The 23,949-nt window shown below is 35.4% G+C and overlaps 1 protein-coding gene across 1 annotated transcript; it reads right to left on the bottom strand.

The window, feature by feature from the left end:
* Nucleotides 1-1,385: 1,385 nt before the first annotated feature.
* LOC124542632 lies at nt 1,386-22,475 on the bottom strand. Its single transcript, XM_047120560.1, has 5 exons — nt 22,027-22,475; nt 11,152-11,359; nt 8,589-9,476; nt 1,979-2,751; nt 1,386-1,938 (listed from the first exon to the last, which is right to left on the bottom strand). Exons 1-5 carry the CDS (start codon nt 22,473-22,475, stop codon nt 1,386-1,388), a joined length of 2,871 nt encoding a protein of 956 aa, XP_046976516.1.
* Nucleotides 22,476-23,949: the final 1,474 nt, after the last annotated feature.

Below are 23,949 nucleotides of genomic sequence, written 5' to 3'. Positions count from 1 at the left end.
TACTTATTTTGTCCGAACAAATATCTAATTGCGTGCTAGGATTGGTAATGCATGACTGTGGTGGTTTTATATCGTAAGTTACCTCCATAAGATTTTCTGCTTGCATCATTTTTTTTAGAATTTTCTTTAATGCAGAAACTAATCCCCTCTGTTGCGTATAACCTCGACACGCGAGTTCAAATTCCACTTCATCCTTTAACAAAAATTGCGGATCCATATTGAGTTATAATGACCGAAACTTTATGATAAATAAAACAATCAACGAAAATTGTGCGCAAAAGTTTAACAGCAACACTAAAAGACAAAATGACTGAAATAAATCTACAATACCTACTACTAAATTCAAAAAAGAATAGGTGGTAAACGAGCAGGAGGCTCACCTGATGGAAAGTGACTACCACCGCCCATGGACATCTGCAACACCAGGAGGCTTGCAGGTGCGTTGCCGGCCTTTAAGAAAGGAGTAGGCTCTTTTCTTGAAGGTTCCCATGTCGTATCGGTTCGGAAAAACCTCCGGCGAAAGCTGGTTCCACAAAGTGGTTGTGCGAGGCAGAAAATGTCTAAGAAATCGCGCTGTTGTGGATTTTCGGACATCAAGATGGTGCGGGTGAAACTTAGAATTTTGACGACATGTCCGAAGGTGAAATTCAGCAGCCGGGATTAATCCGAACAATTCCTCGGAACATTCCCCGTGAAAAATTCGGTAGAAGATGCAGAGTGATCCAACATCTCTACGCAAAGCCAAAGGATCAAGGAGATCGGAAAGGGCTTGATCGTCGATAACTCGAGCCGCTCTACGTTGGATGCGGTCAAATGGAAGGAGCTGGTACTGGGGAGCACCCGCCCAGAGGTGAGAGCAGTACTCCATGTGAGGCCGAATTTGCGCCTTGTAAAGTTTTAGGCGATGGGCCGACGTGAAATACTGACTCGCCTTGCTGAGCACACCGAGCTTCTTTGAAGCCAATTTGGCTTTGCCTTCCAAATGACCGCGGAACTGAACGAGGCTCGAAATATCAACGCCAAGTATTCCGATACTACCTGTAGCGGCTATCGGGATGTTCTCGAATCGTGGAGATACGACAAATGGTGTTTTTTTAGCGGTTAACGCGCAAAATTGCGTCTTTTTGGGGTTGAAATTGACTAAATTTAGCCGGCCCCAGTTCGAGACTTCGTTTAACGAAGACTCGATTTCAGACACAAGTTTGTTCCGGTTTTCTTCGACGTTTTCCCGAGAAATATTAGCGCGGTATCCTTATTATTAATTTTTATTTAAATTTTTATATTTTTCATAAATCATCCTTTTTCTATAGGATTATTAATTTTAATTCAAACATTATTATTATGTTTATTATCAAGAATATTCCATCCATCCATCCATCCATCCATCAGCCCATTTCCGTCCACTGCTGGACATAGGCCTCTCCAATTGCACGCCACTGAGATCGTTCTTGGGCTACTCGCATCCAGCTCCTGCCAGCCGTCTTGCGTAAGTCGTCACTCCACCGTGCCCCAGGACGTCCTACACTACGTTTGCCGAGACGCGGTCTCCACTCTAGAACACGTTTCCCCCAACGGTTATCGGTTCTGCGGCAAATATGGCCAGCCCACTGCCACTTCAGCTTACTAATCCGGTGGGCTATGTCGATGACTTTGGTTCTCTGACGGATCGCCTCATTTCTGATGCGATCCCGCAGAGAAACGCCGAGCATAGCCCTTTCCATAGCACGCTGAGCGACTTTAAACTGGTGGACCAGCCTTGCCGTGAGTGTCCACGTTTCGGCTCCGTATGTCATGACGGGTAGGACGCACTGGTTGAAGACTTTCGTCTTAAGGCACTGTGGGATCGACGATGTAAAGATTCGACGCAATTTTCCAAACGCTGCCCAACCTAGCTGAATTCTTTTATTCACCTCGTCCTCAAGGTTGTTTCTACCCAAGGTAGACATATATACATATATATATATATATATATATATATGTATATTTTTGAACAACTTCGAGGACGGTACCGTGTATCGCAATCGGTTCCGGTGGAACATGTTCATTGAACATGACCTTGGTTTTATCCAAGTTCATCCGTAGGCCGATACGCATAGAAGAATCAGCCAGATCGTTCAGCATTTGTTGTAGGTCCTGCAGCGTTTCTGCCACGATGACGATGTCGTCTGCGAATCTCAAGTGAGAGATGTATTCGCCATTGATGTTGATGCCACGTCCTTTCCAGTTCAGCGTCTTGAACATATCCTCCATTTCATTAGTGAACAATTTGGGGGAAATAACGTCCCCTTGTCTCACTCCTCGATGCAATGGTATGGGATTTGTTTGCTGATTCTGTACTCGGACGGACATGGTGGCAGCTTCGTAGAGACATCTCATCACTTGGATATATCGCCAATCGACTTGACAACGCTGCAGGGACTCCAGAACAGCCCAGATTTCAACCGAGTCAAAGGCCTTCTCATAGTCCACGAATGCAAGACACAGGGGCCGATTATACTCTTGGGACTTCTGTTTAATCTGCCGCACCGTGTGAATGTGGTCTATGGTGGCGTATCCGGTCCGAAACCCGGCCTGTTCTGGGGGTTGGAATTCGTCGAATCTTCGCGCAAGACGGTTCGTGATCACTCTTGAAAACAGCTTATAGACGTGACTCAGTAGGGATATGGGACGATAGTTCTTCAGCAGGGTTTTGTCTCCCTTTTTGAAGAACAGGACGACCACACTCCTACTCCACGCCCCTGCCTTCCTGCCCTGGACTTCTTGCCCTTACGCTGCATGCCGCAAAATCTTGTACCTTCTTCCCTAAGAATTCGAACTACATTTTCTAGGGTCTGGTTTACGTCTGTTGTGGTTTTCACGGCAGGGAATCGGTTCTCCAGGTTTGACTGGAACGTTTCAGATCCCGCAATGGGTTGGAGCAGCTTTGGTCGGAGCGTGGACATCGGAAACTGGCAACACTGCTCAGGGTGACATGTCAAATTTAAATTAATTTTAAATATTTTAAATTATTTAGTTTTAAGTGTTTTAATATATATTTACGGTAGCAATTCTGGCTTACAATTCTTAAAAACAGTGTCAATAGTGTTTGTGACGCATATACACAACTAAATCTGAACAAAAGAAGAATCGAATCGACTGTCATACTCTAACGGCCGCTTAACTTGAAATCTTCTGCATAAACCCGGGGAGTATTTTGTTTTAAAGATATTTTACACGTTATAACCTAATTCGAACAAGGCTTGCATGTTGTGGATAGCATCTGTCTGCTCCTTTGGCGTGATTACTGTCTCACTTTGCTTGACAAATAGTTGGAAGCAAAGTTGAAGATTTTAACATAGTCCTCAGATAGTTCTTCACAATATATGTACTGTGCATAGGCCTCAGCTTATTTTGTAAGCTGTAATCCTTGTGTTCAGTGTACATTAAGCTTATAATATTGTTTGAATTAATTAAAAATTAAATAACTATATACCTACATATTTACAAAAGAAAATAAAAAATAATTAAAAACATTATATTATATGTGATTCACATAGTACTATTGTAATATTATACCAAATATCACATATAATATAAGTTTGCCTTAATTAATTGCTAGTACCTTAACTGACAAAAAAATAAGAAATAACATCTTGTTATACCTACCTATAATAATCTTTTTTACACATAGATCTGAACAACCCTTATTATATAAAATTACTTCTTTAAGAGTATTTAAATACATCTTATTATAATTTTACAGTTTAACATCATGGAGTATACTATCATGACCCGCAAAATTTCAATGAAAGATATGGAGGCCAAATTCCAATTGACTCTTAAAGAATTACAATCTTCCAAGGAGTTAAACAGACAACTTCTTCAAGAGCGTGAGGACAGTGAAGAAGAGATTCAAAAAATTGTTAATAAAAACACTGAACTCAAAAGCGAGTTAGCTAAATTAAACGAACATTGTTTAGATGTTGTTAGCCAGCGGGACAACCTTCTTGAGATTGTGACCTCATTTAAAGAGTGTAGCGAGGAACATGAAAGAGCTTTGAGTCGCATTACAGAACTGGAAGTGAGTCTTTTTAATGCTCAAAAGGCAGAATTAGAATTGGAAAAAATTCAAACAAGCCAGAAATGTGATGCGACTGAAAGTTTGTATAATGAGTTAGTTATACCTGCCCCTGACTCCAATACCACCTTACAGGAGTCTAAAATTAAACATACACCCATGAGTTCACATAATAAGATAAAAAAATATATAAAATTAAATAAATTCATCCGTAAAACAAAAAAAAACATTAATAACTATCAATACATATGCAAAATGAGAAAAGACCGGTCACATTTAATTAATAAAGTAAAATCATCAAATAATAAATTGCAGAATAATAAAATAATATATGAAAATGACATTGAACAACTGCAATTAGAAATTTCTAGCCTACAAAGATCTTTAGATTTTGTTAATAAAAAATATGAATTGGCTCAAAAACAGATAGAGGAACACATACACACAGCCAACTATCTTCTTGAGCTATGCACCTCCAACTTAGAAAAATTTGAATCCTTATCGAATAAATGTAACTGTATGCATACTCAGGAAAATGAGTTGGTTCCTCCTAATAGTAATAATACCAAAGTATCACCTATCAAATTCAGTCCATGTGCACCAGGGATCCATTAAAGGCATATTACATTGTTAGTGTATAACTTAATGTCGTCCATGTAGAGAAGATGTGATATTTTAGTTTAAGATAAACTATTATTTGGTACTTTTAACCCAGAAGTACATTTATTTAGGAGATAAGAGAGAGGGTTTATTGCAAGGCAAAACCAAAGAGGACTTAATGCGTCTCCTTGGAATATACCTCGCCTTGAGTCAATGTGCACCAGGGATCCATAACCATAATAAACTGGGGTTAGAAGTAAATAAAGATGTTATTGTAGTATCGGATAAGTTAGGACAGGGCTTTGGCTCAATAATTAAAAGTGAAATAAAAAATGTATTTAACACATGCTCACCCGGGGCAACCTATCAATACCAAATAAATAAAATAAACTCTATGCATCTGGGTTCTAATAATGTAGTAGTATTAATGCATGGTGACAGTTTGTCTCTAAACAAAAAGAGTTTAATTAAGGATATTAAATTATTAATTGAAATCCAAAATCAAAAGAAATGAAAATTTATAATTAGTTTATTTCCATATTCACATACCTTGACAGATGCACAGAATTTACATATTTATGACTTAAACCTATGTCTGTATAATTTGACTCGACATTGCAGTAATGATTTAATGTTATTTGACATTAATAAATTCATTCATAGATTTAAGTGGACAGAGGATACTATGTACCTACCAATGAAATCGAAAAGACAAATTGGTAACCTAATTGCCTACAATATCAAAAATTATTTTACAAGTAATGTTACCAAGGATCATATGTATAATAAAAATAATAATTTAATTTATATTAACACCGACAAAATTAAAAATACTCAAATTAATAGTTTAAACTAAATAAAACGACAACATCTGCGCCCTCTTACTTAAATATTATACATCAAAATATACAGGGCATAGGTGGCAAAGATCATGAAATAGAATTATTTTCGGAGTGTTATAAAATACATGTATTTTGTTTCACAGAACATTGGGTTAAAAAATTTGACATATTTAATATTTCAAACTTTAAACTGTCAAGTGCGTTCGTAAGAGGGAGTGCTATTCGTGGTGGCTCATTAATATTAGTACGGAATGATATCGTTTGTAAATCTCGAAAAGATATTGTGGCCCTCTCTATCGAACGTACTATCGAACTATCCTGCGTGGAATTTCCACAGTACATTATAGTCTGCGTGTACCGGCCCCCATCGGGAGATTATTATTTGTTTGAAACCACTATGGAGGACATTCTTAAAAAGCTATGTAAAACTAATAAATATATAATTGTATGTGGGGACTTTAACGTCGACTTACTTAAAGAAACTACGTTAAGTGTTCGGTTGGTCGCCTTGTTTATGTCATTTAATTTAACTCATAGAGTTAATGAACCGACGCGAATAACCGACGGCACTTCTACGTGTATTGATAATGTGTTCTGTGACTGTGAAATATATGAAGTATCAATTATAAATAATTTAACTTCTGACCATTGTGGTCAGAAGTTTTCATTAAAACACAAAGAAATAAATCATTTAAAAAAAATAACATACAGGCCAATAACGGCTAACAAATTACATTGTTTTAAAGATATTGTGGCGTATAAATTGTCTAATCTAGATCTTACGACACAGGATCCAAATGAGCTTTATAATTCATTTTTTGAAGTAATACTAAAAGAATTTAACAATATATTTAAAATGAAATCATGTTATAGTAACACAAAATTAAAGTTTAGTGACTGGGCTACTGTTGGTATTTATAAAAGTAGAAATAAATTATACGACTTATATGATATGAGGCGGTGGAATCGAAGCGTAGCTTTTTAGAATACGTCATTAAATATTCCAAAATTTTTAAAACAGTATGCATTTCTGCTAAGTCCTTATATTTAAAGAAAAAAATCCTGAATTCTGATAATAGAATTAAAGCCACATGGGATGTTATTAGTAGTGTTAGTGGAAAACCCAAAAAGGAAATGATACCAATAGAATTGAACACAGGTAGTAGATACACGAGTTCTGAATTAGAGGTTGCTAATTTATTTGAATCATTTTTTGATAAAGTACCCCATAAAATAACATTTCATTTAAAATCATCTACATCAAATGCAGCTAGGTTATTAAATAATAGTGTTTCTAAATGCGTTATTGATTTTTCATTTGAAACGGTTTCTGCAATAGATGTCATAAAAGTATTTAAAACTATAAATATTAAAAAAACTAACGACATATGGGGCATTTCGGTAAATTTTTTTAATAACATCATATACGATATTGCTCCGTATATAGCAGCAATTTTTAACAAGAGTTTGGACACGGGTTCATTTCCTACCTTGTTAAAATGTAGTAAAGTTTTACCACTTTTTAAAACTGGAAACAGAAGCGATCCCGGTAATTACAGGCCTATTTCAATACTCCCATCCTTAAGTAAAATTTTCGAAAAAATTATTTTAAATCAACTTCTCGTCCATTTTGGTACAAATGCTATTTTTCATGGTGAGCAATTCGGTTTTAGAAGAGGTCGCTCGACAACTGATGCGGGAATTGCGCTTCTCAAACATATTTACGATGCTTGGGAGAAATCACAGAACGCTATTGGAGTATTCTGTGATTTATCTAAAGCATTCGATTGTGTAGAACACGAAACGCTTCTTTATAAGCTCAAATATTACGGTGTTAAAGGTAAAGCTCTTGATCTCATCGCTTCATATTTAAGTCAAAGAATCCAGCAAGTTTTCATTAATGGAATAAAGTCTTCTGGATCTACGTTAAAAATGGGAGTTCCACAAGGTTCAATTTTGGGTCCCTTTCTATTCTTAGTATATATAAATGATCTTCCTTTCTATGTTAAGGGTATTTGTGATATAGTGTTGTTTGCTGACGATACTTCGCTGATTTTTAAGGTTGACAGGAAAAAAAATGACTATGACGATGTGAACGGTGCATTATCACAGATAAACAATTGGTTTACAGTAAATAATTTAGTTTTGAATGCTCAAAAAACAAAATGTGTAGTTTTTACCCTACCTAATGTTAGCAAGCAAAATTATAATATATCTTTAAATGGTGACCGTCTTGAAGTAGCTGATACTACTGTGTTTTTAGGAATAGAATTGGATTCCAGACTTCAGTTGACTTCTCATTTATCATCCCTAACAGGAAGACTCAGCTCCGCAACATACGCGGTTAGAAAAGTTAGACAACTAACTGATATTGATACCGCTCGTTTAGTTTATTTTGGTTATTTTCACAGTATTATATCATATGGCATATTACTTTGGGGTAACGCTGCAGATATTGAATCTGTCTTTATTTTACAAAAGAGAGCAATTCGGTTTATTTATAATCTTGGAGCTAGAGACTCTCTTCGGGATGTTTTTAACAGAGTAGGAATACTTACTGTTGCGTCGCAATATATTTACAACAATATCATGTATATTCACAGTAACATTGATCACTTTGATAAAATCAGTGATAATCATTGTATATGCACTAGAAGTAAGGATAAACTTATAACGCCAAGTTTCCGACTCCGCAAAGTCAATGGATCCTTCTTGGGGCAAGGTATCCGTTTCTATAATAAAATTCCGCAGAAATTTTTAACTTTGCCGTTTAGTAAATTCAAATCGTTTGTTAAAAATATATTGGTAGAAAAAGCATACTATTCGATACAAGATTTTGTAGATGACAAAAAAGCGTGGAGTTAATACCTGTTGACTTCCAAGCAGGATACATTAATTGAAATAATTGTATTTAATTAACATGACGTTGTATTTTTTAAATGTTAAAAAAGAATAACTACTGAGTTTCTTGCCGGTTCTTCTCGGTATTATCTACTTTCCGAACCGGTGGTAGCTTCACTTAATTGTAAAATGACGATTCAAAAGTGCTTATAAAAGCCTACTTGAATAAAGTTTATTTTGATTTTGATCAGACGGACGCGCTCGGCCCTAAAATCGATATTCAGAGAGCCTCGGACAAGTCGGTGATCACTACCGGTATTGAACCTGTTGATCACAGAGACGTCTCTGAATATGTGCCTCTTGTCTGTCATGATGAAGTCTATCTCATTGTTGGTCATTGTGTCGGGGCTTTGCCACGTCCACTTCCTTTGGGGCTGTTTCTTGAAGAAGGAGTTCATCAAGAAGAGCCCCTCCCGTTCGAGGAAGTTGACAAGCATTTGCTCCCTATGATTTCTACTTCCAAATCCATGGGGTCCTACTACCGATTCGCTGCAATTCTGTACTCCCACTTTAGCGTTAAAGTCCCCCATGACAACGTTGTAGTGGGTTTTCGTGGTGAAGTGGAGGGCCCTCGATATATCATCGAACAATTCTTCCACTTCATCGTCCGAGTGTGTCGAGGTCGGTGCGTACGCTTGCACTACCTTGAGGCTGTACCTCTCGGTGAGCTTTATTATGAGGTACGCAACCCTGTTCGATACACTGGAGATTTCCACAACGTTGTCAGCTAGGGACTTATTTACCAGAAACCCAACGCCACCTTGGGATTGTTGGTCTCCCTCTCGGAAGTACATTAGGTGGCCCGAATCGAGGGTGACGGTGTCCTCTCCCTCTCTCCGGACTTCACATAGCCCTAATATGTGCCACCTAATTTTCCCAAGTTCTACCTCAAGTTGCGCTAGATGCGAGTCAAGCCGTAGCGTGCGTCCGTTGTACGTCGCAAGGGTCAGTCGGTTGTGGTGGCCTCCCGTAGCCCGGTGATTCTTAGCACCCCCCGTCCCGCCGTTACCATCATCGCCACCATGACGAGGAATAGCGGGGCTGCCGGGAACTGGGGGCCGTGGTTTGTGTGAGTGCTACACTTTACAGCGTTCGTGGTCACGGGTAGACTAAGGTGGCATTTGTCTATTTGAGGAACAAAAGAAATATTATTTATAACTACCGCCAACGATTTTCAATTGGTATCTTGAGTAACGTTCCGGTTCACGCAGAAGGCACTGACTGTATCTTTAGGTCTTGCAGTCTGTTGGATTTGGGATTTTAAATTTTTAATAAGTGGATCCCAGGTGTTAGACAGTCTCCAACCATCTTCTCTATTGAAGTTCGTATGTTTTTGAATTTCAATAGCCTCGCGTATCATTCTAGGAATTAATCTGTGTTCTTTAGCGAGGATCTGTGGTTTATCAAATCGAATAAAATGGTTGGATTTATCCAGAGCATGTTCTCAGACTGCAGATTTTGAAGAACGCCTATTTTTGACATCTCCTATATGTTCCTTGACCCTGGTACCTAAACTCCTCTTTGTTTGGCCTATGTAAGATAAACCAAACTCACATTCGAGTTTATATACTCCCGCAGTTTGTAAAGGAATGTTACTCTTGATAGGTCTCAAGAACTGGCTCACTTTCTTATGGGGCTTGTAAACGGTTTTAATTGAAGCTCACTTCAAGATGTTGCCAATCCTGTCTGTAACTCCCTTCATATATGGTAGAAATGCAGGTTGTCGCTCAACTGTGGGTGGCTTGATACGGCTTCTGCGATGCTGGCGAGGCACGGGCAGCTTGTTCTGGTGGAGTGCAAGCTTGACCTGACGTAGCTCGTCCTCTAGGTGTTCAGCATCGCAGAGATGGTGGGCTCTCTGAAACAACTGCCTTCTGCGTGCAACCGGAACGTTACTCAAGATACCCATTGAGAAATCTTTGGCGGTAGTTGTAAATAATATTTCTTTTGTTCCTCAAATAGACAAATGCCACCTTAGTCTACCCGTGACCACGAACGCTGTAAAGTGCTCGTGTTCAAGATCAAATGACATTATGCCAAATAATCATTTAGTTTATTATTTCGTTAATAGATGGCGATAGATGTATTTTACATCGCGCTATTGAAATGTTTTTTCTAAAGTACAATTCAATTTTTGTAATTTCATAAAGTTTTTTTTTTCGCGGGTAGGTGTGAAATAAGTGAACTCATGTTTTTTAATGCTCTCGTTTTATTTATATTATATTTATTATTAAATTAATGAGAAATATGCTGTGAAAGTCTTGCCACTTACCAGTATTACATTCCTTTAATGACAACAATTATAGTCTACACTAAACACCTATCGCATTCACAATAAAAATTTTCATAAATTTTTTCCAATTCTTCAAACAATACAACAGCAGCAGAACAATGGAGGCCTTGAAACACACAATATTTGAACTCAGAGATCACTTTGATAATAAAATGGCTGAGTTTCAAAAAAATCTTCAAAGTGCTTCCATCCCGGCCACAAGTCCTACTTCCAATATTGCGGCTCAATTCAGTGTCTTCAGAAGTTTTTTTATGGGTGCTCTAGAGGGGCTTCAGTTACAACTTGGGCTTTTGGCTGGCAAGTATCATGAGTTAGAAATGAAATCCCGTAGAAAAATTCTTCTTGTCCACGGCATTCATGAAAGCAAATCAGAAAAATTGGTGTCAGGTACCGTTAAGATTCTTTCTGAACATCTAAAAATCCCCGAATTGAAAGTGGAAGATATAAGCCGTTGTCACCGTCTCGGCCGCTCCAGCTCTGACAAGCCACGTGCCGTTCTTATCAAATTCCGAGATATTGACCTTAGAAATAAGGTCTGGTTCAGTAAAACCAATTTGAGGAATACTGGGATTACTATATCTGAATTCCTCACTAAAGAACGTCATGAGGTTTTTGTTGCGGCTCGTCAGCGATTCGGGATCACAAAGTGCTGGACTAAGAACGGCACTGTGGAAGTTTTAGAGTCACATGGCACTAAGAAGAGGATTTCTACGATGGCTGAATTAAAGTCCTTAACTTCATCCACCGACATCACAGAGGTAAACACTACTCCTACTGCTTCTACTAGCTGCGGCACCCTGGCATCAAAAGACTTGAAAATCCCCAACATCAGGCCAAAGAGAACCGTCAAAAAGTAATACTTTATTTTCTTTTGTTTTATGTTATTAATTATCCCTTATCTTTGTGTCATAAATTATTTTAGTTTTATATTAATTTTGCTTCTGCGGTGTTTGTTTATTTGTCTCATTACGGTTGCAATAATTCTATCCGCTTATCTCTTTATTTATTTATCTTAGTTACTTGTCACAATCATATTGTTCGGTGTGTGCTTGTTGTGAGATCTCATTAGAATTATAGAGTAATAATAATTAAATCTCAGTACTTCAACTCGCGATATAATTTAACGAACACAATTCTTTTATTTATTTACCGATACCGACATTCTTTATAATGACTGTCAAACTCAAAGGTCAAACTGACAAATGAGATTACAGAGTAAACAAATATTGAGCCATAAACAAAAGCGTTCCGTTTTAAGCAGAAATATGGATACCATATATCTACTGTTATTTCATGGTAAAACATAGATATATATTTTGTAAATTAATGTAATTTAATTTATTTGTTTTTTATCAATACCTATTTGTTTTCATTTTAAGCACTTGTCATTTGTTTCCATTTAGTTTAAATATTCGCTGAATATACCTAACTACTAAGCGAGGAGTTTTAATTATTATCTATCCATTGATTGATTTTTGTGCCTAAATGTTTTATGGTTTGCTTCTATTACTTTTGACGTGACAACGTCTTATAAATTGGTTTGCTGGGTGACACTTCAAGAAACTGCGTTACGCTCCGCTCACGTTATGCGCTCACAATGAGAGCGAGTGAGAGGCACGCGTCCCTTCCACTCGGGCATGGTTAGCCCGCCTAAGAGCGAGAGAGACAGACATAAAAAGTCGTTGTTTTTGAATTTAATTAAATAAATGTTTTAAATTGTTACTATTATTTCATCCTCCTTCCTACTATACGAATGAATATTCACATTAAAATTATTTTACCACTCAAAGTCGTTGTCACGTAAAACTTTCGCCCGTATACTGACTTTACAGGCAACAGGTAATTTTTTATTTTTTTTTCTTTTTTTTGTTGTCGTTTTTGCTATGGTTTGGTGTTACTGTTTGCACTGTTTTTGTTCTATTTTATGCATTTAACTATGATCAACTTGTGTTAGTGCTGGTAAGTGTAAGTTTTTGTCTGATAAAATTAGCTTTTACGAGTTATATACATTTGTTTAAATATACAAACATATTATTTTTAAATATATTTATTATATATATATTTATATTTATTTAGTATGAGTATTGATAACATTGATTTGAATATTGACTCAGACGATGATAACACTTTTGTATCACTTTCCTCTTCGGCTGACAGTTTTCATAGTACTTACATCCCGCTTTCCTCTTCTCTTGATTCAACCTTCTCTCTTTTCCCAAAATTTTTTAATGTTGTTCATTTGAATGCGCAGAGTATTCCAGCTCACTATCCTGATCTCTTATCTTCCTTTGCTAACTCTAATATTCACGCTATCCTTATCTCCGAAACATTCCTCAAGCCATCTCTTCCTTCTTCCTCCTTCTCATTACCTAACTTTCACCTTATCCGCAATGATCGAACTGGAAAAGGAGGCGGAGGAGTTGCTATTTATTTACGTAACCACATTCCTTTCACTATCCTGAATAAATCCGATTCCCAATACTCTGAATCCGCCGAGCACATACTCATTGAGGTTATATTTGGACACATTAAGGTACTACTCGGTGTTTTTTACAGTCCTTCGCTCCACATAGACTACTTCGACACGTTCAAAAGATTGGAAAATTCCTTGCCTAATATTAACTGCCTTATCAAAAATGACGCTTGTGCCAAGCGCTTGTTGAACATAATTAATAGCTCCAATCTAAATGTTCTCCCATCCAATGCCAATCATTACTTTCCCAACTGCATCCCAAGCAAACTTGACCTATCCTTTGTTTCATCCTTGGAGCATGTTGAAATTCACGGACAACTACCTGCTGAAGCCTTTTCGTACCATGACCTAATATATCTGTCGTACAAAGTACGTCCGCCGAAACTTAAACCCACTGTGGTCATGCGTCGAAGCTTCAAACATTTTGACAACGAAAAATTTATGCAGGATCTTAGTGGTATCAATTGGGACTCAATTTTAAACGCTTCTACTATCGATGAGAAACTTGAAATTTTTAACTCCTTTCTAAATGATCTCTTCGATAAACATGCTCCTTTCCGTCCCATCAAGCTCAAACACCTACCTGCACCTTGGTTATCTCAGGACATTCGGAAGTTAATGAAGAAGCGTGACAGAGCTAAATCAAAATTTAAATTAAACCCAACTATTGACAACCTCGTGAAATATAAGAGTTTACGTAATCGGTGCCGTAAAGTATGTAGAGATGCTCAACGTAAATATATACAAAATAAGATTGAGAACAGCAATTCTTCTCAGACCTGGAAATTCCTACAATCTCTAGGTATTGGACGACAAGCAACCAGGATCCCTCTTACTGTTGATCTCAATGCTCTGAACTGATTTTTTGCTAGTACTGTCCTAATGAACAACAGTGATATAATTAGTACTTTAAATCATTTTAGATCCTTGCCTATTCCTAACAGACCCTCTTTTCACTTTTCCCCAATTACTGCTAGTGACGTTAAGGCCAATATCCTTGCAATAAGATCCGATGCCACGGGATGTGATGGAATCAACCGTAGAATGATACTTGCTGTGTTAGATTATGTTCTCCCTATATTATTTCACATTTTCAATTTCTCCCTTGACCATAACGAATTCCCTTCCACTTGGCGTTTGGCTTATATCCTTCCTATTCGCAAAAATAAAAATCCCATATCTTTCTCTCACTTTCGTCCAATATCTATCCTTCCATTTCTGTCTAAAGTGTTAGAACGCATTGTCCATCTTCAATTAACAAAGTATCTAGCAGAGTACAATGTACTCTCTGATTTCCAATCAGGATTTCGGAGAGGTCATAGTACTACTACTGCCCTACTTAAAGTATGCGATGATATACGTTTTAACATGGACAACAGACATGTTAGTATCCTGGCATTATTGGACTTCAGTAATGCGTTCAATACGGTTGATTTAGATCTCCTGCTGGCAGTGCTTCGGTCGATTAATATCTCTTCCGATGCATGTGAGTGGTTTCGTAGCTACCTGTTTGGTCGTCAGCAATGTGTACGGATTAATAATAAATTATCCAGCCTCGAATCTCTCTCATCTGGTGTTCCTCAAGGCAGTATCCTCTCTCCACTTTTATTTACCATTTTTATTAATACTGTATCCCATCTCATCTCGTCTTCCTTTCATCTTTATGCAGACGACTTGCAGGTCTACGTTTCTGCTCCCTTAACAGGTATCGGAGGGGCTATTGAGAGGCTGAACCAGGAATTGCATAAAATTTGTACTTGGAGCAAGACGTGCGGGCTTCTTGTAAATCCAGATAAATCGCAGGTCATTATTATTGGCAGCTCCAAACTACTTACTAAAGTTGATTACGCCAACCTACCTGCCATCATCTTTAACAATACGCCTTTGTCACTTAGCAGTTCCGTTAAAAACCTTGGTCTTCTTATCGATAATACATTATCCTGGACTGTGCAAGTTGCTGAAGTCAGTAGAAAAGTTTTCGCCACATTTCATTTGTTAAACCGTTGGAAACACTTTCTGCCCATTAAGACTAAAATCACGTTATGTCAAACTCTTCTACTTCCTATTTTGGACTACGCAGATTGTTGTTACACAAACATTACTGAGGACCAACTCAATAAGCTAGAAAGGTTACAGAACGTTTGCATCAAATTCATCTTTGGTCTACGGAAATTTGATCACGTCTGCGAATATCGGGCGCAACTTAAGTGGCTTACTATTCGACATCGTCGCAACTTGCACATGTTATCCCTTCTTTACTCTATCCTCTATAATCCTCTTCTTCCCGCGTATTTGAAGGAACGGTTCTGTTTTATGGGTACTGACGTCAGCTATCCACATGAACTGCGGTCACGCTCTGACAACAAACTGTCACTGCCGGTCGCTCATACCAACTTCTATAGCGAATCCTTTACGATGACAGCTGCAAAGCTATGGAATACGCTCCCTGCCGAAATTCGTCAATCTGAGTCAATTTATATATTTAAAAATAGGTTACATAAGTATTATTTATCTATTCAATCTGCGTAAATACTATTTCCTATATTATCATACTATTAGTATTTATTTATTAAGTATTATATTTTATGTACGTAAGTTTTATTTTTATATTATATGTTTAGTATAACTTTCTGCTATATATATATATATATATATATATATATATATATATATATATATAATTTTATTTATATAATTATTTGGTACATATAATACATATGTATTTATTAAACTTATATATATGTATTTTGTTATATATTATTTGCATTATTTAAAAATTAATTTTTAGCTGTTTAAGAATAAAACATGCTTGTTTGCACCATCCCGTTTCCCACTGACAAATTCTTACTCTAAAGGGTTGTCTGTAAGAGATTGCTTTAAGCAATAAGACCGCCTTTGCACGCTTCTCTTTTTTGTTATATGTTCATGTAATGTTATGTACACTGTATCTTTTGTCTTTTGTGTGCAATAAAATGTTTATAAATAACATAAACAATTACACTATCTGACCAGCAGTACATACTCGGTGATTTTATTTTGAAGTCTCACAGTACCAATACTACCGAGTAACAGCCCTAACATTGGTCCAGTCGAGCCGGATAGTGTTTTTTGTGAGCGGTGAAGCCGCTTCCCCCGTGTCTCCGCAGTGGATTGCTGCAGTAAGGAAACACGCATCAGAGGCCGCAGCAGCGGGACCCCAGCCGTGCATTGGTGGGCGGACGGAGCAACTGCAGCGGATTAGTTCAAAGTGTCGCCACCTACAGAGGGCGCCACTTACACCAGGTCAACAAATTGTGTTTGTGTGAAGTGCAATCCTGTGAGTACATTATTTTCAATATTTATTGGTGAATAATCAAAAGTGAAAAAGTTAGCTTTCTTTTGAACTTTGAATTTCTAATAATATTTCAATTTGAAGAAATTTTGAACTTTGAAAATTTACGAAGAATTTTAAACTTAGAAAATTTATTGATTAATTTAGATTTACTTTATAATTTTAAGCATGTTAGTTAAGGACTTAGAATAATTAATTTACGAAAAAAAAATTCAAAACTCTTGTAAAATTTTAGAGATTTGATTTGAAAAAAAAAATTCATGCTTTTAAATTATCTTAATTCATAATTTGGATATTTTAAAAATGGAAGGTTAATAATTGTTTTAAAAGATTCGCAAAATGTAATAAAGAAAGGTCTAATTAACTTTAAAAAATGTAGTAAAGATAGACTAACAGTAGAATATATTGAAACCAAGCAAGAATTGTTAGAAATGGATTGGTCTATATTTAAAGAGAATAATACTAAATTATATGAAAGATTTAAATTGGAGGACATAGAACAAATGGTAGGTGATATATATGATGATGTTGAGAATACTTATATAGTTTATATAAATGTATACGGTTTTACAACAGGATCCCAGAAAGCGTTCAAAATGCCTCTGTTGCCAAATTAAAAAAAATTATTAAGGAACGCTTGTGTGCAAAAGGTTATTATACAATTAATGAGTTTATGATCGATAGCACACCTTGGGAATGATACGATCGCCTCCTGGCTATTTCATCTCATATTAAATTGTTTATTTATATAATACATAAGACAAACAAAAAAAAAAAACCCGCTGAGTTTCTTTCGCCGGTTCTTCTCAGGTCAGGGTATTTTCTTTCCGAACCGGCGGTAGTGTTTCAATTGACCATCAATAAGAAAGTGTAATGCTTCTATATTGAATAAAGATATTTGAGTTGAGTTTTGAGTTTGAGTTATAAAAGTCTTATGAAAACAACGCTTAACAAAATCTGTTCGACAAAGGGATCAGTACATAAAATTTTAACAAAAAGAAAAACCGACTTCAAACAAAACAGTATTTTAAAATAAATTAAAATGCGCTAAAAAGTAATAAAAATAATTGCATATTTAACATATTTTTGAGAGTCCTCCTAGGTAAAATGAAATGAAAAATATTAGACTACTTAAAAGTCGATTTACGATTATATAACGTAGTTATAGTTATTGTTATATTTGGAGCCGGTGTCAGCCACAGGCACACGCTTCAACAATCAAAAGAAAGAAGCGATACGAGCCTCTTGATTGACCCAGTATAATATCGTATAAAAGGTAATTTGTAAGAAACATTTCTTAAGGGGACTACAGGAGCTAATTGCCCTTGAGAATCACGCGCACACACTTACACTAACGACAAAAACGGCATGTCCCCCCGCGCACTACGCTTAGCGAGGCGGCGAGGTTACGCCTGAATATTCCAATAGATGGCGCCGAACCGCCGCGCGCCGCGCCGAGCGAAAGCGAAGCGAAGTCAATTCTATCAATTCTATCAATCATAGATTTCATAAAAATAGACAGGACAACAGAATTATTTTAATTTCTTTGTGTCATTTAAAAAATTATGATAAAATTAAACTGAATTAATTAAACTTAAATTATTATTATTTTATGTACAAAAAATAGTTAATTTAAACATTTTTTTCTTTAATTTTTACTGTATCAATTCAATTAGTTGTAATGCTAAATATTAAATCGTACCTATTTTTAAATTTTGTAAGTTTGTTAAGCGATTTATTAAATAAAATTGGAACTGTTCGTAATTTGTACACTGACAAAAAGCGTAGAGTTTGTTCGTTTTACTAATATCAGTCTCATAAAAATAGTTTGGATATTAGAATTATTTGTATTGTTTTTGACTGATATTTGAAATAAAACTGATTCAATTAAATTCAAATATTTTTATTTATTTTTGGTTTAACAAAAAAACAAAAAAAATTCGTTTCAATTTTTTTATTAAAATATTTTTTTTAATTATTCGTTCGTCGTCGTTCGTTATTAAAATATCTTGGATACTTGCAATCAATATTTCACCCACTTTCACTAAAGCTACGAGCTAAAATTTTTCAATTGATACTATTTCCAATCTTTAAAAAATATTGAATTACGTATATGACACTTCTAAATATTTTAGTTCTTTGGTTCACAACAATTACATATTTCAAGATGGCCCAGTGGGTAGAACGCGCGCATCTTATTGCGGGTTCAAACCCAGACAAGCACCACTAAATATTCATGTGATGTGCTAATTTGTATTTATTTATTTTTTTTATTATTAAATTTCATCCATACATAACTATATTTCCTATTATAAACAAAATTGATAAAATTAAACTCTAACGTAATAGAAATATTTTCTTAATTCTGGAAAAATAAATGCATAGTTGTTAGGAATTAAATTTTAATAATTATAAAATATACATATATTTTTAAATATAGTCCTTTAAAAATAATAAAATTTTAGTTCAGAGTGCGGGGATCGAACCCGCACATTCTTCTTGGACTTGCTTGCATTGACCAAATACTCCATGGTGACTGTAAGAAATCTGTCGAAAAATCTGATTCTATGCGAACTAATTGCATTGTTTTTAATAAATGTTTCCAATAACCATTATTTATATATATATGTTTACTAATTAAATACTCTTACATTTTCATATTATCTTTCATATGTTCGGCTTTTTAATTTATATGAACGTTTTTTAGTTTTCTTCACAGATTGTACTTTATTTCCCATGTTTACAAAATTAAACTTTATAAAAAATAACTTAACAAAAAAATAAATGGCTAACTACAACTAGACTATTTTAACTTAATATATTTATTTACATAAAAGAATAATATTCGACAATTAAAATTACACAAAAATAAAATCTACGACATTTTATTCGCAACGATGCGGTGAAAAGAGCGACACGTCTGTATAGCAACAGGCCTCGGCCGGCAGTGTCTGTACGAGGCGCTCACGCACACATGCTTACGCATTTTGGTCGAAAATAAGAAAATCTGATTTAAAAAAATCTATTGATTTTACTAAATAATTAAGATAATAAATTTTTAGTATATTGTTTGTAGAATAATCTGACAAAAGACCAAAATTATTGAAGGTATATAAGTGTAGTTAAAAAACAAAAAAATACTTTTTTAGAGGTAACTTTGCGATTTTTTTCTATCGTACCAAATTAATTACATCATGTTTTCAACACAATTAATAACTAGCATCTGTCCTGAAGATTAACATATATTTTTTTCATTTGGTTTATTGCATTGGATTATATACTTTTTGGCATTTTAAAACTTGCATTTAGCTCATGTAGTCCCCTTAAAGTATTCTCGTATTGTTTTTTGATAGGTATAGTATAGGGTTGGCTGACACCGACTCCAAATATAGCAATAATTATAACTACATTATATAATCGTAAATCGACTTTTAAGTAGTCTAATATCTTTCATTTCATTTTACCTACGAGGACTCTCAAAAATATGTTAAATATGCAATTATTTTTATTACTTTTTAGCGCATTTTAATTTATTTTAAAATACTGTTTTGTTTGAAGTCGGTTTTTCTTTTTGTTAAAATTTTATTTATTTTTTGATTTTAAGTGAAGCTGATGTAGACTAACATTTTTTCTTAATATGGATAGATTAAGCGTGCCGTTTATATGAATCAGTAACTACTTCGGGGACAATTTCAAAAGAAACTTTCGAATAAAGCAAAAATAGACTTTCAAAAATGCGGCTTTAATACGTCATGCGGCATAAACTACAAGGTACCCTCGAATGAGCTGTAATCGACCTCAGTAAAAAAACTTTGCAAAAGAGCTATTCGTATGCTATGTCGTACATCATATGACATCACATCATATACACAAAATTTGATTAAAGACAGAAAGAAATTCTGCCCCAAATCGCACCCTAACTGTAAGCCGTTTAGGAGTTCCGTCAATACATAGTATAAAACCAAGTCGCTTTCTCTGTCCCTATATCTTTAAAACTACGCAACGGATTTTGATGCGTTTTTTTTTAATAGATAGTGTAATTCAAGGGGAAGGTTTGTGTATATAATAAATGCACAATATAGTAAAGAAACATTGACAATTTTAGAAGTTTGCAATGTGATGTCGTAAATAAACAAATTCTTTAGTATATTTAGTATCAGTATTGCACCCGTGAGGAGTCGGGGCGGGTCGCTAGTTGATTATAATATTCGATTATGACAATTACATGAACATAACCACGTTCCGGAAGGTGATTCAAATATCCAAGTAACCCATAAATAAAAGATTCGACCGAGTATTGCTAACGTGCTTCTCAGAATTGTTCCGTTCCCTCCCGTTCCCTTAATTTGTCATGGAATCTGTGCTCAGAACCTTACCAAACTTTCACCAAACTACCCTTAATCATCAAAATTGGTTAACGTGATTTGTCGCGCATATACATAATGCAAATTTAAGACTTATGTCGATTTCATACGAATACCATCATCGGAAAAAAATAAAAAAAAAATGGGACCCCACGGGAAGCACTACCTTTTAAACAAAAAAAAATTATCAAAATCGGTCCACCCCGTAAAAAGTTATGAGGTAACAAACATAAAAAAAAAAAAAAAAAAAATACAGACGAATTGATAACCTCCTTTTTGAAGTCGGTTGAAAATGAAAATACTTCAGGTATGTCGAAACCAGTTACTCCTTTTGTTAAACTACCAAAGATCGCCATCCCAATATTTTCTGGTAAATACGGGGAATGGACAACATTTCACGATCTTTTTACATCTTTAGTGCACAAAAATGATTCATTAGATAATGTACAAAAAATGCATTATTTGAAAAGTCACCTTTCTGGTGAAGCTGAACAGCTCATTCGCCACACTCCAATAACTTCCGCTAACTATAGTGAGTGCTGGGCTCAATTAGAAAAACGATATCATAACAAGAAATATCTGACTAATTGTATTTTAAAAAGATTGTTTGGTCAAAAACGAATAAATGTCGAGTCAGCTTCATCGTTGAAAGAATTGTTAGATACCACATGTGATTGTTTACATGCACTTAGAAACTTAAATATTAACGTAAATACATGGGATATTATTATCATGCACATTATTAAAGCACGGTCGCCGAGCAGGAAGAATTTCGTACATTGACCTATTTACCTACTGACAGTGGTCACAAACATTTTTTGTCGTGTACTAGTTAAAAATATAGGATTTTTATATTTACCTACGTTGAATAACGGAAAAGTGGCAAATAAATATTTTTATTTGAAATAGGTATTCTATTCTATGACAGTTTTTTGTAATAGGTAATATAATTAGGTATTTTAGATTTGATGTTAATAAATAAAATCATTTTAAAAATAAATATTTATTATTTATTAATCAGAATCAGATTCCGTGGTATCAGAACTGCTGCTTTCCTCAGACGACGTTTCACCTGTTACATTGATGATAAAAGAATCAATAGTTTTGTCGATATTATTGTCTAAACCACCTAATTTTATTTCCTCCTTTTTTACGTGTCTTATACAGTTTTTCCATTTTTCCGGTGTAATGTTTTTCAACGCCTCTTGGAGCAGTTTTTTTTACGTCTACCATTTTAAATGTGGTATTATTTCTTGCCACGTAGCCCTTCACGTCTGCCCACACCAATTCAATAGGGTTCAACTCACAGTGGTATGGAGGTAATCTTAATACCTCCACACCAACTTCTTTCGCCATTTCATCTTTAACGTACGATTGGTACTCTGTTTTTACACCTTTCACCTTTTCCAATAACTGAACTTTGGTTTCTTTTGGTTCATAAGTAATCTTCTTAGATGTGAGCCATTTTTGAATATTTGTTTTATTCCAACTTGTGACGGGGGTTTTCTCCTTTCGCCTTGAGTGGTAGCTCGCATTATCCATCACAACCACCGCGTTCGGCTCAAGTCTTGGCAACATTTCTTTGAACCAATTTTCGAATTTGGCGGCGTTCATTGATTCGTGATAATCGCCTGTACCTAAAAATTAAATACAAATGCAAATGTGTTTATTTCCACAAATAATAACCTACATTAAAGTAAATAATACACGTTTACATAAAGGTGTAGGCAAAGCCTATTGCTAACCTTTGCATTCAAAAACCAATTCTGATTCCGGCACGAATCCTTCTTCGCCTCCAATATGCAGAATAATTAAGCGGTTGCCTTTAGACGTAGGATTCTTAGCGCCCGTCGACAGACCCTCTAAAAAGGCTTGTTTGCGTGACTTCACTGTAGTGTCTTCCCACACTTTGCCGACAGTGTGCCCTGAAAATATATTTTTTGTTTTATTATATGTTTAAATTGAATAGAAAAAATAAAAAATAAATACAATTTAAAAAAAATAAGAAATATGTAGAATAGTTTTTAAACTAATGAAATCGCGGGTTAAATGTAAATCAAATATATAGTCTTACCTGCATTCACCCAAGTTTCATCCAAGTAATATATTGGTCGTCCTTGCTCTCGAAAAGTTTTCATGTTTTTCAAATATTTTATACGCCACAATGCTATGTCATCTCTATCGATTAACGCATTATTTCTCCTTCGTTTGACATATTTAAATTTCAAATGTTTTAGAACTTTTTTCAGCGATGTCAGGCCCATGCTTGGTAGGGATTCATCGGCATTAACTACCTGTAATACCTTTTTTGCTGTAGGTAACTCTCCTTTTAAATAAAAGCTATGCACAATTTTTCTAATGCACGACTTGTCGAAATCATCTATCTTTTCAATAATTGACATGCGTTTTTTTGGTGCTGCAGCTGGCTTGACAGTTTCCGTTTTAGTGTATTCGTTTAGAATACGGTACACCGCCGATTTCGAAACGCCCAGAATAACGGCCGTTTTATCTTTCCTGTTTTGAAGGATATTTATCGGCAGGCCAAGATTCTTTTACGTATTTAAAGACGTTGATAATCATCAACTTCTCACTTTCACTAAAGTGCGACATTTTACGCTTCTTCCGCGGAGAAACAAAGTCTTTGAATGGACGCGAGGTAGACGGCCCCGGTTCCATTTTCAAAAAAACTTAACCACGTAGAACCGACTAACAAGAAAACTAAATAACGATAACTTAGCGGTAATTTAACAAGAAAACAAAACAAAACACAAACGTCTGCAGAAACTATTTCACTACGAACAAATTGACCGATCACTAGCGCATCCCGTTATGGAATGTCGTCCGTTAAATTTTGATTTTTGAACAAGCGATAAAGCGTCGAGTGGGCGTTATAGGCTTGCTTGACTCAAGGTCAAAAAAATACTGTTTAAATAAAACTAATTATAACGGATGAATCGCGTATATTAATTATTTTTAACATCCCGACGTTTCGAGCACTTTGCAGTGTTCGTGGTCACGGGTAGACTAAGATGACATTTGTCTATTTGAAGACAACATTATGTGAACCAGTACGGACTGGAAACATCAA

This window comes from Vanessa cardui, chromosome W (assembly GCF_905220365.1).
Source record: "Vanessa cardui chromosome W, ilVanCard2.1, whole genome shotgun sequence".
Lineage (NCBI taxonomy): Eukaryota > Metazoa > Arthropoda > Insecta > Lepidoptera > Nymphalidae > Vanessa > Vanessa cardui.
This window is presented reverse-complemented; position numbering and strand designations above follow the sequence as displayed.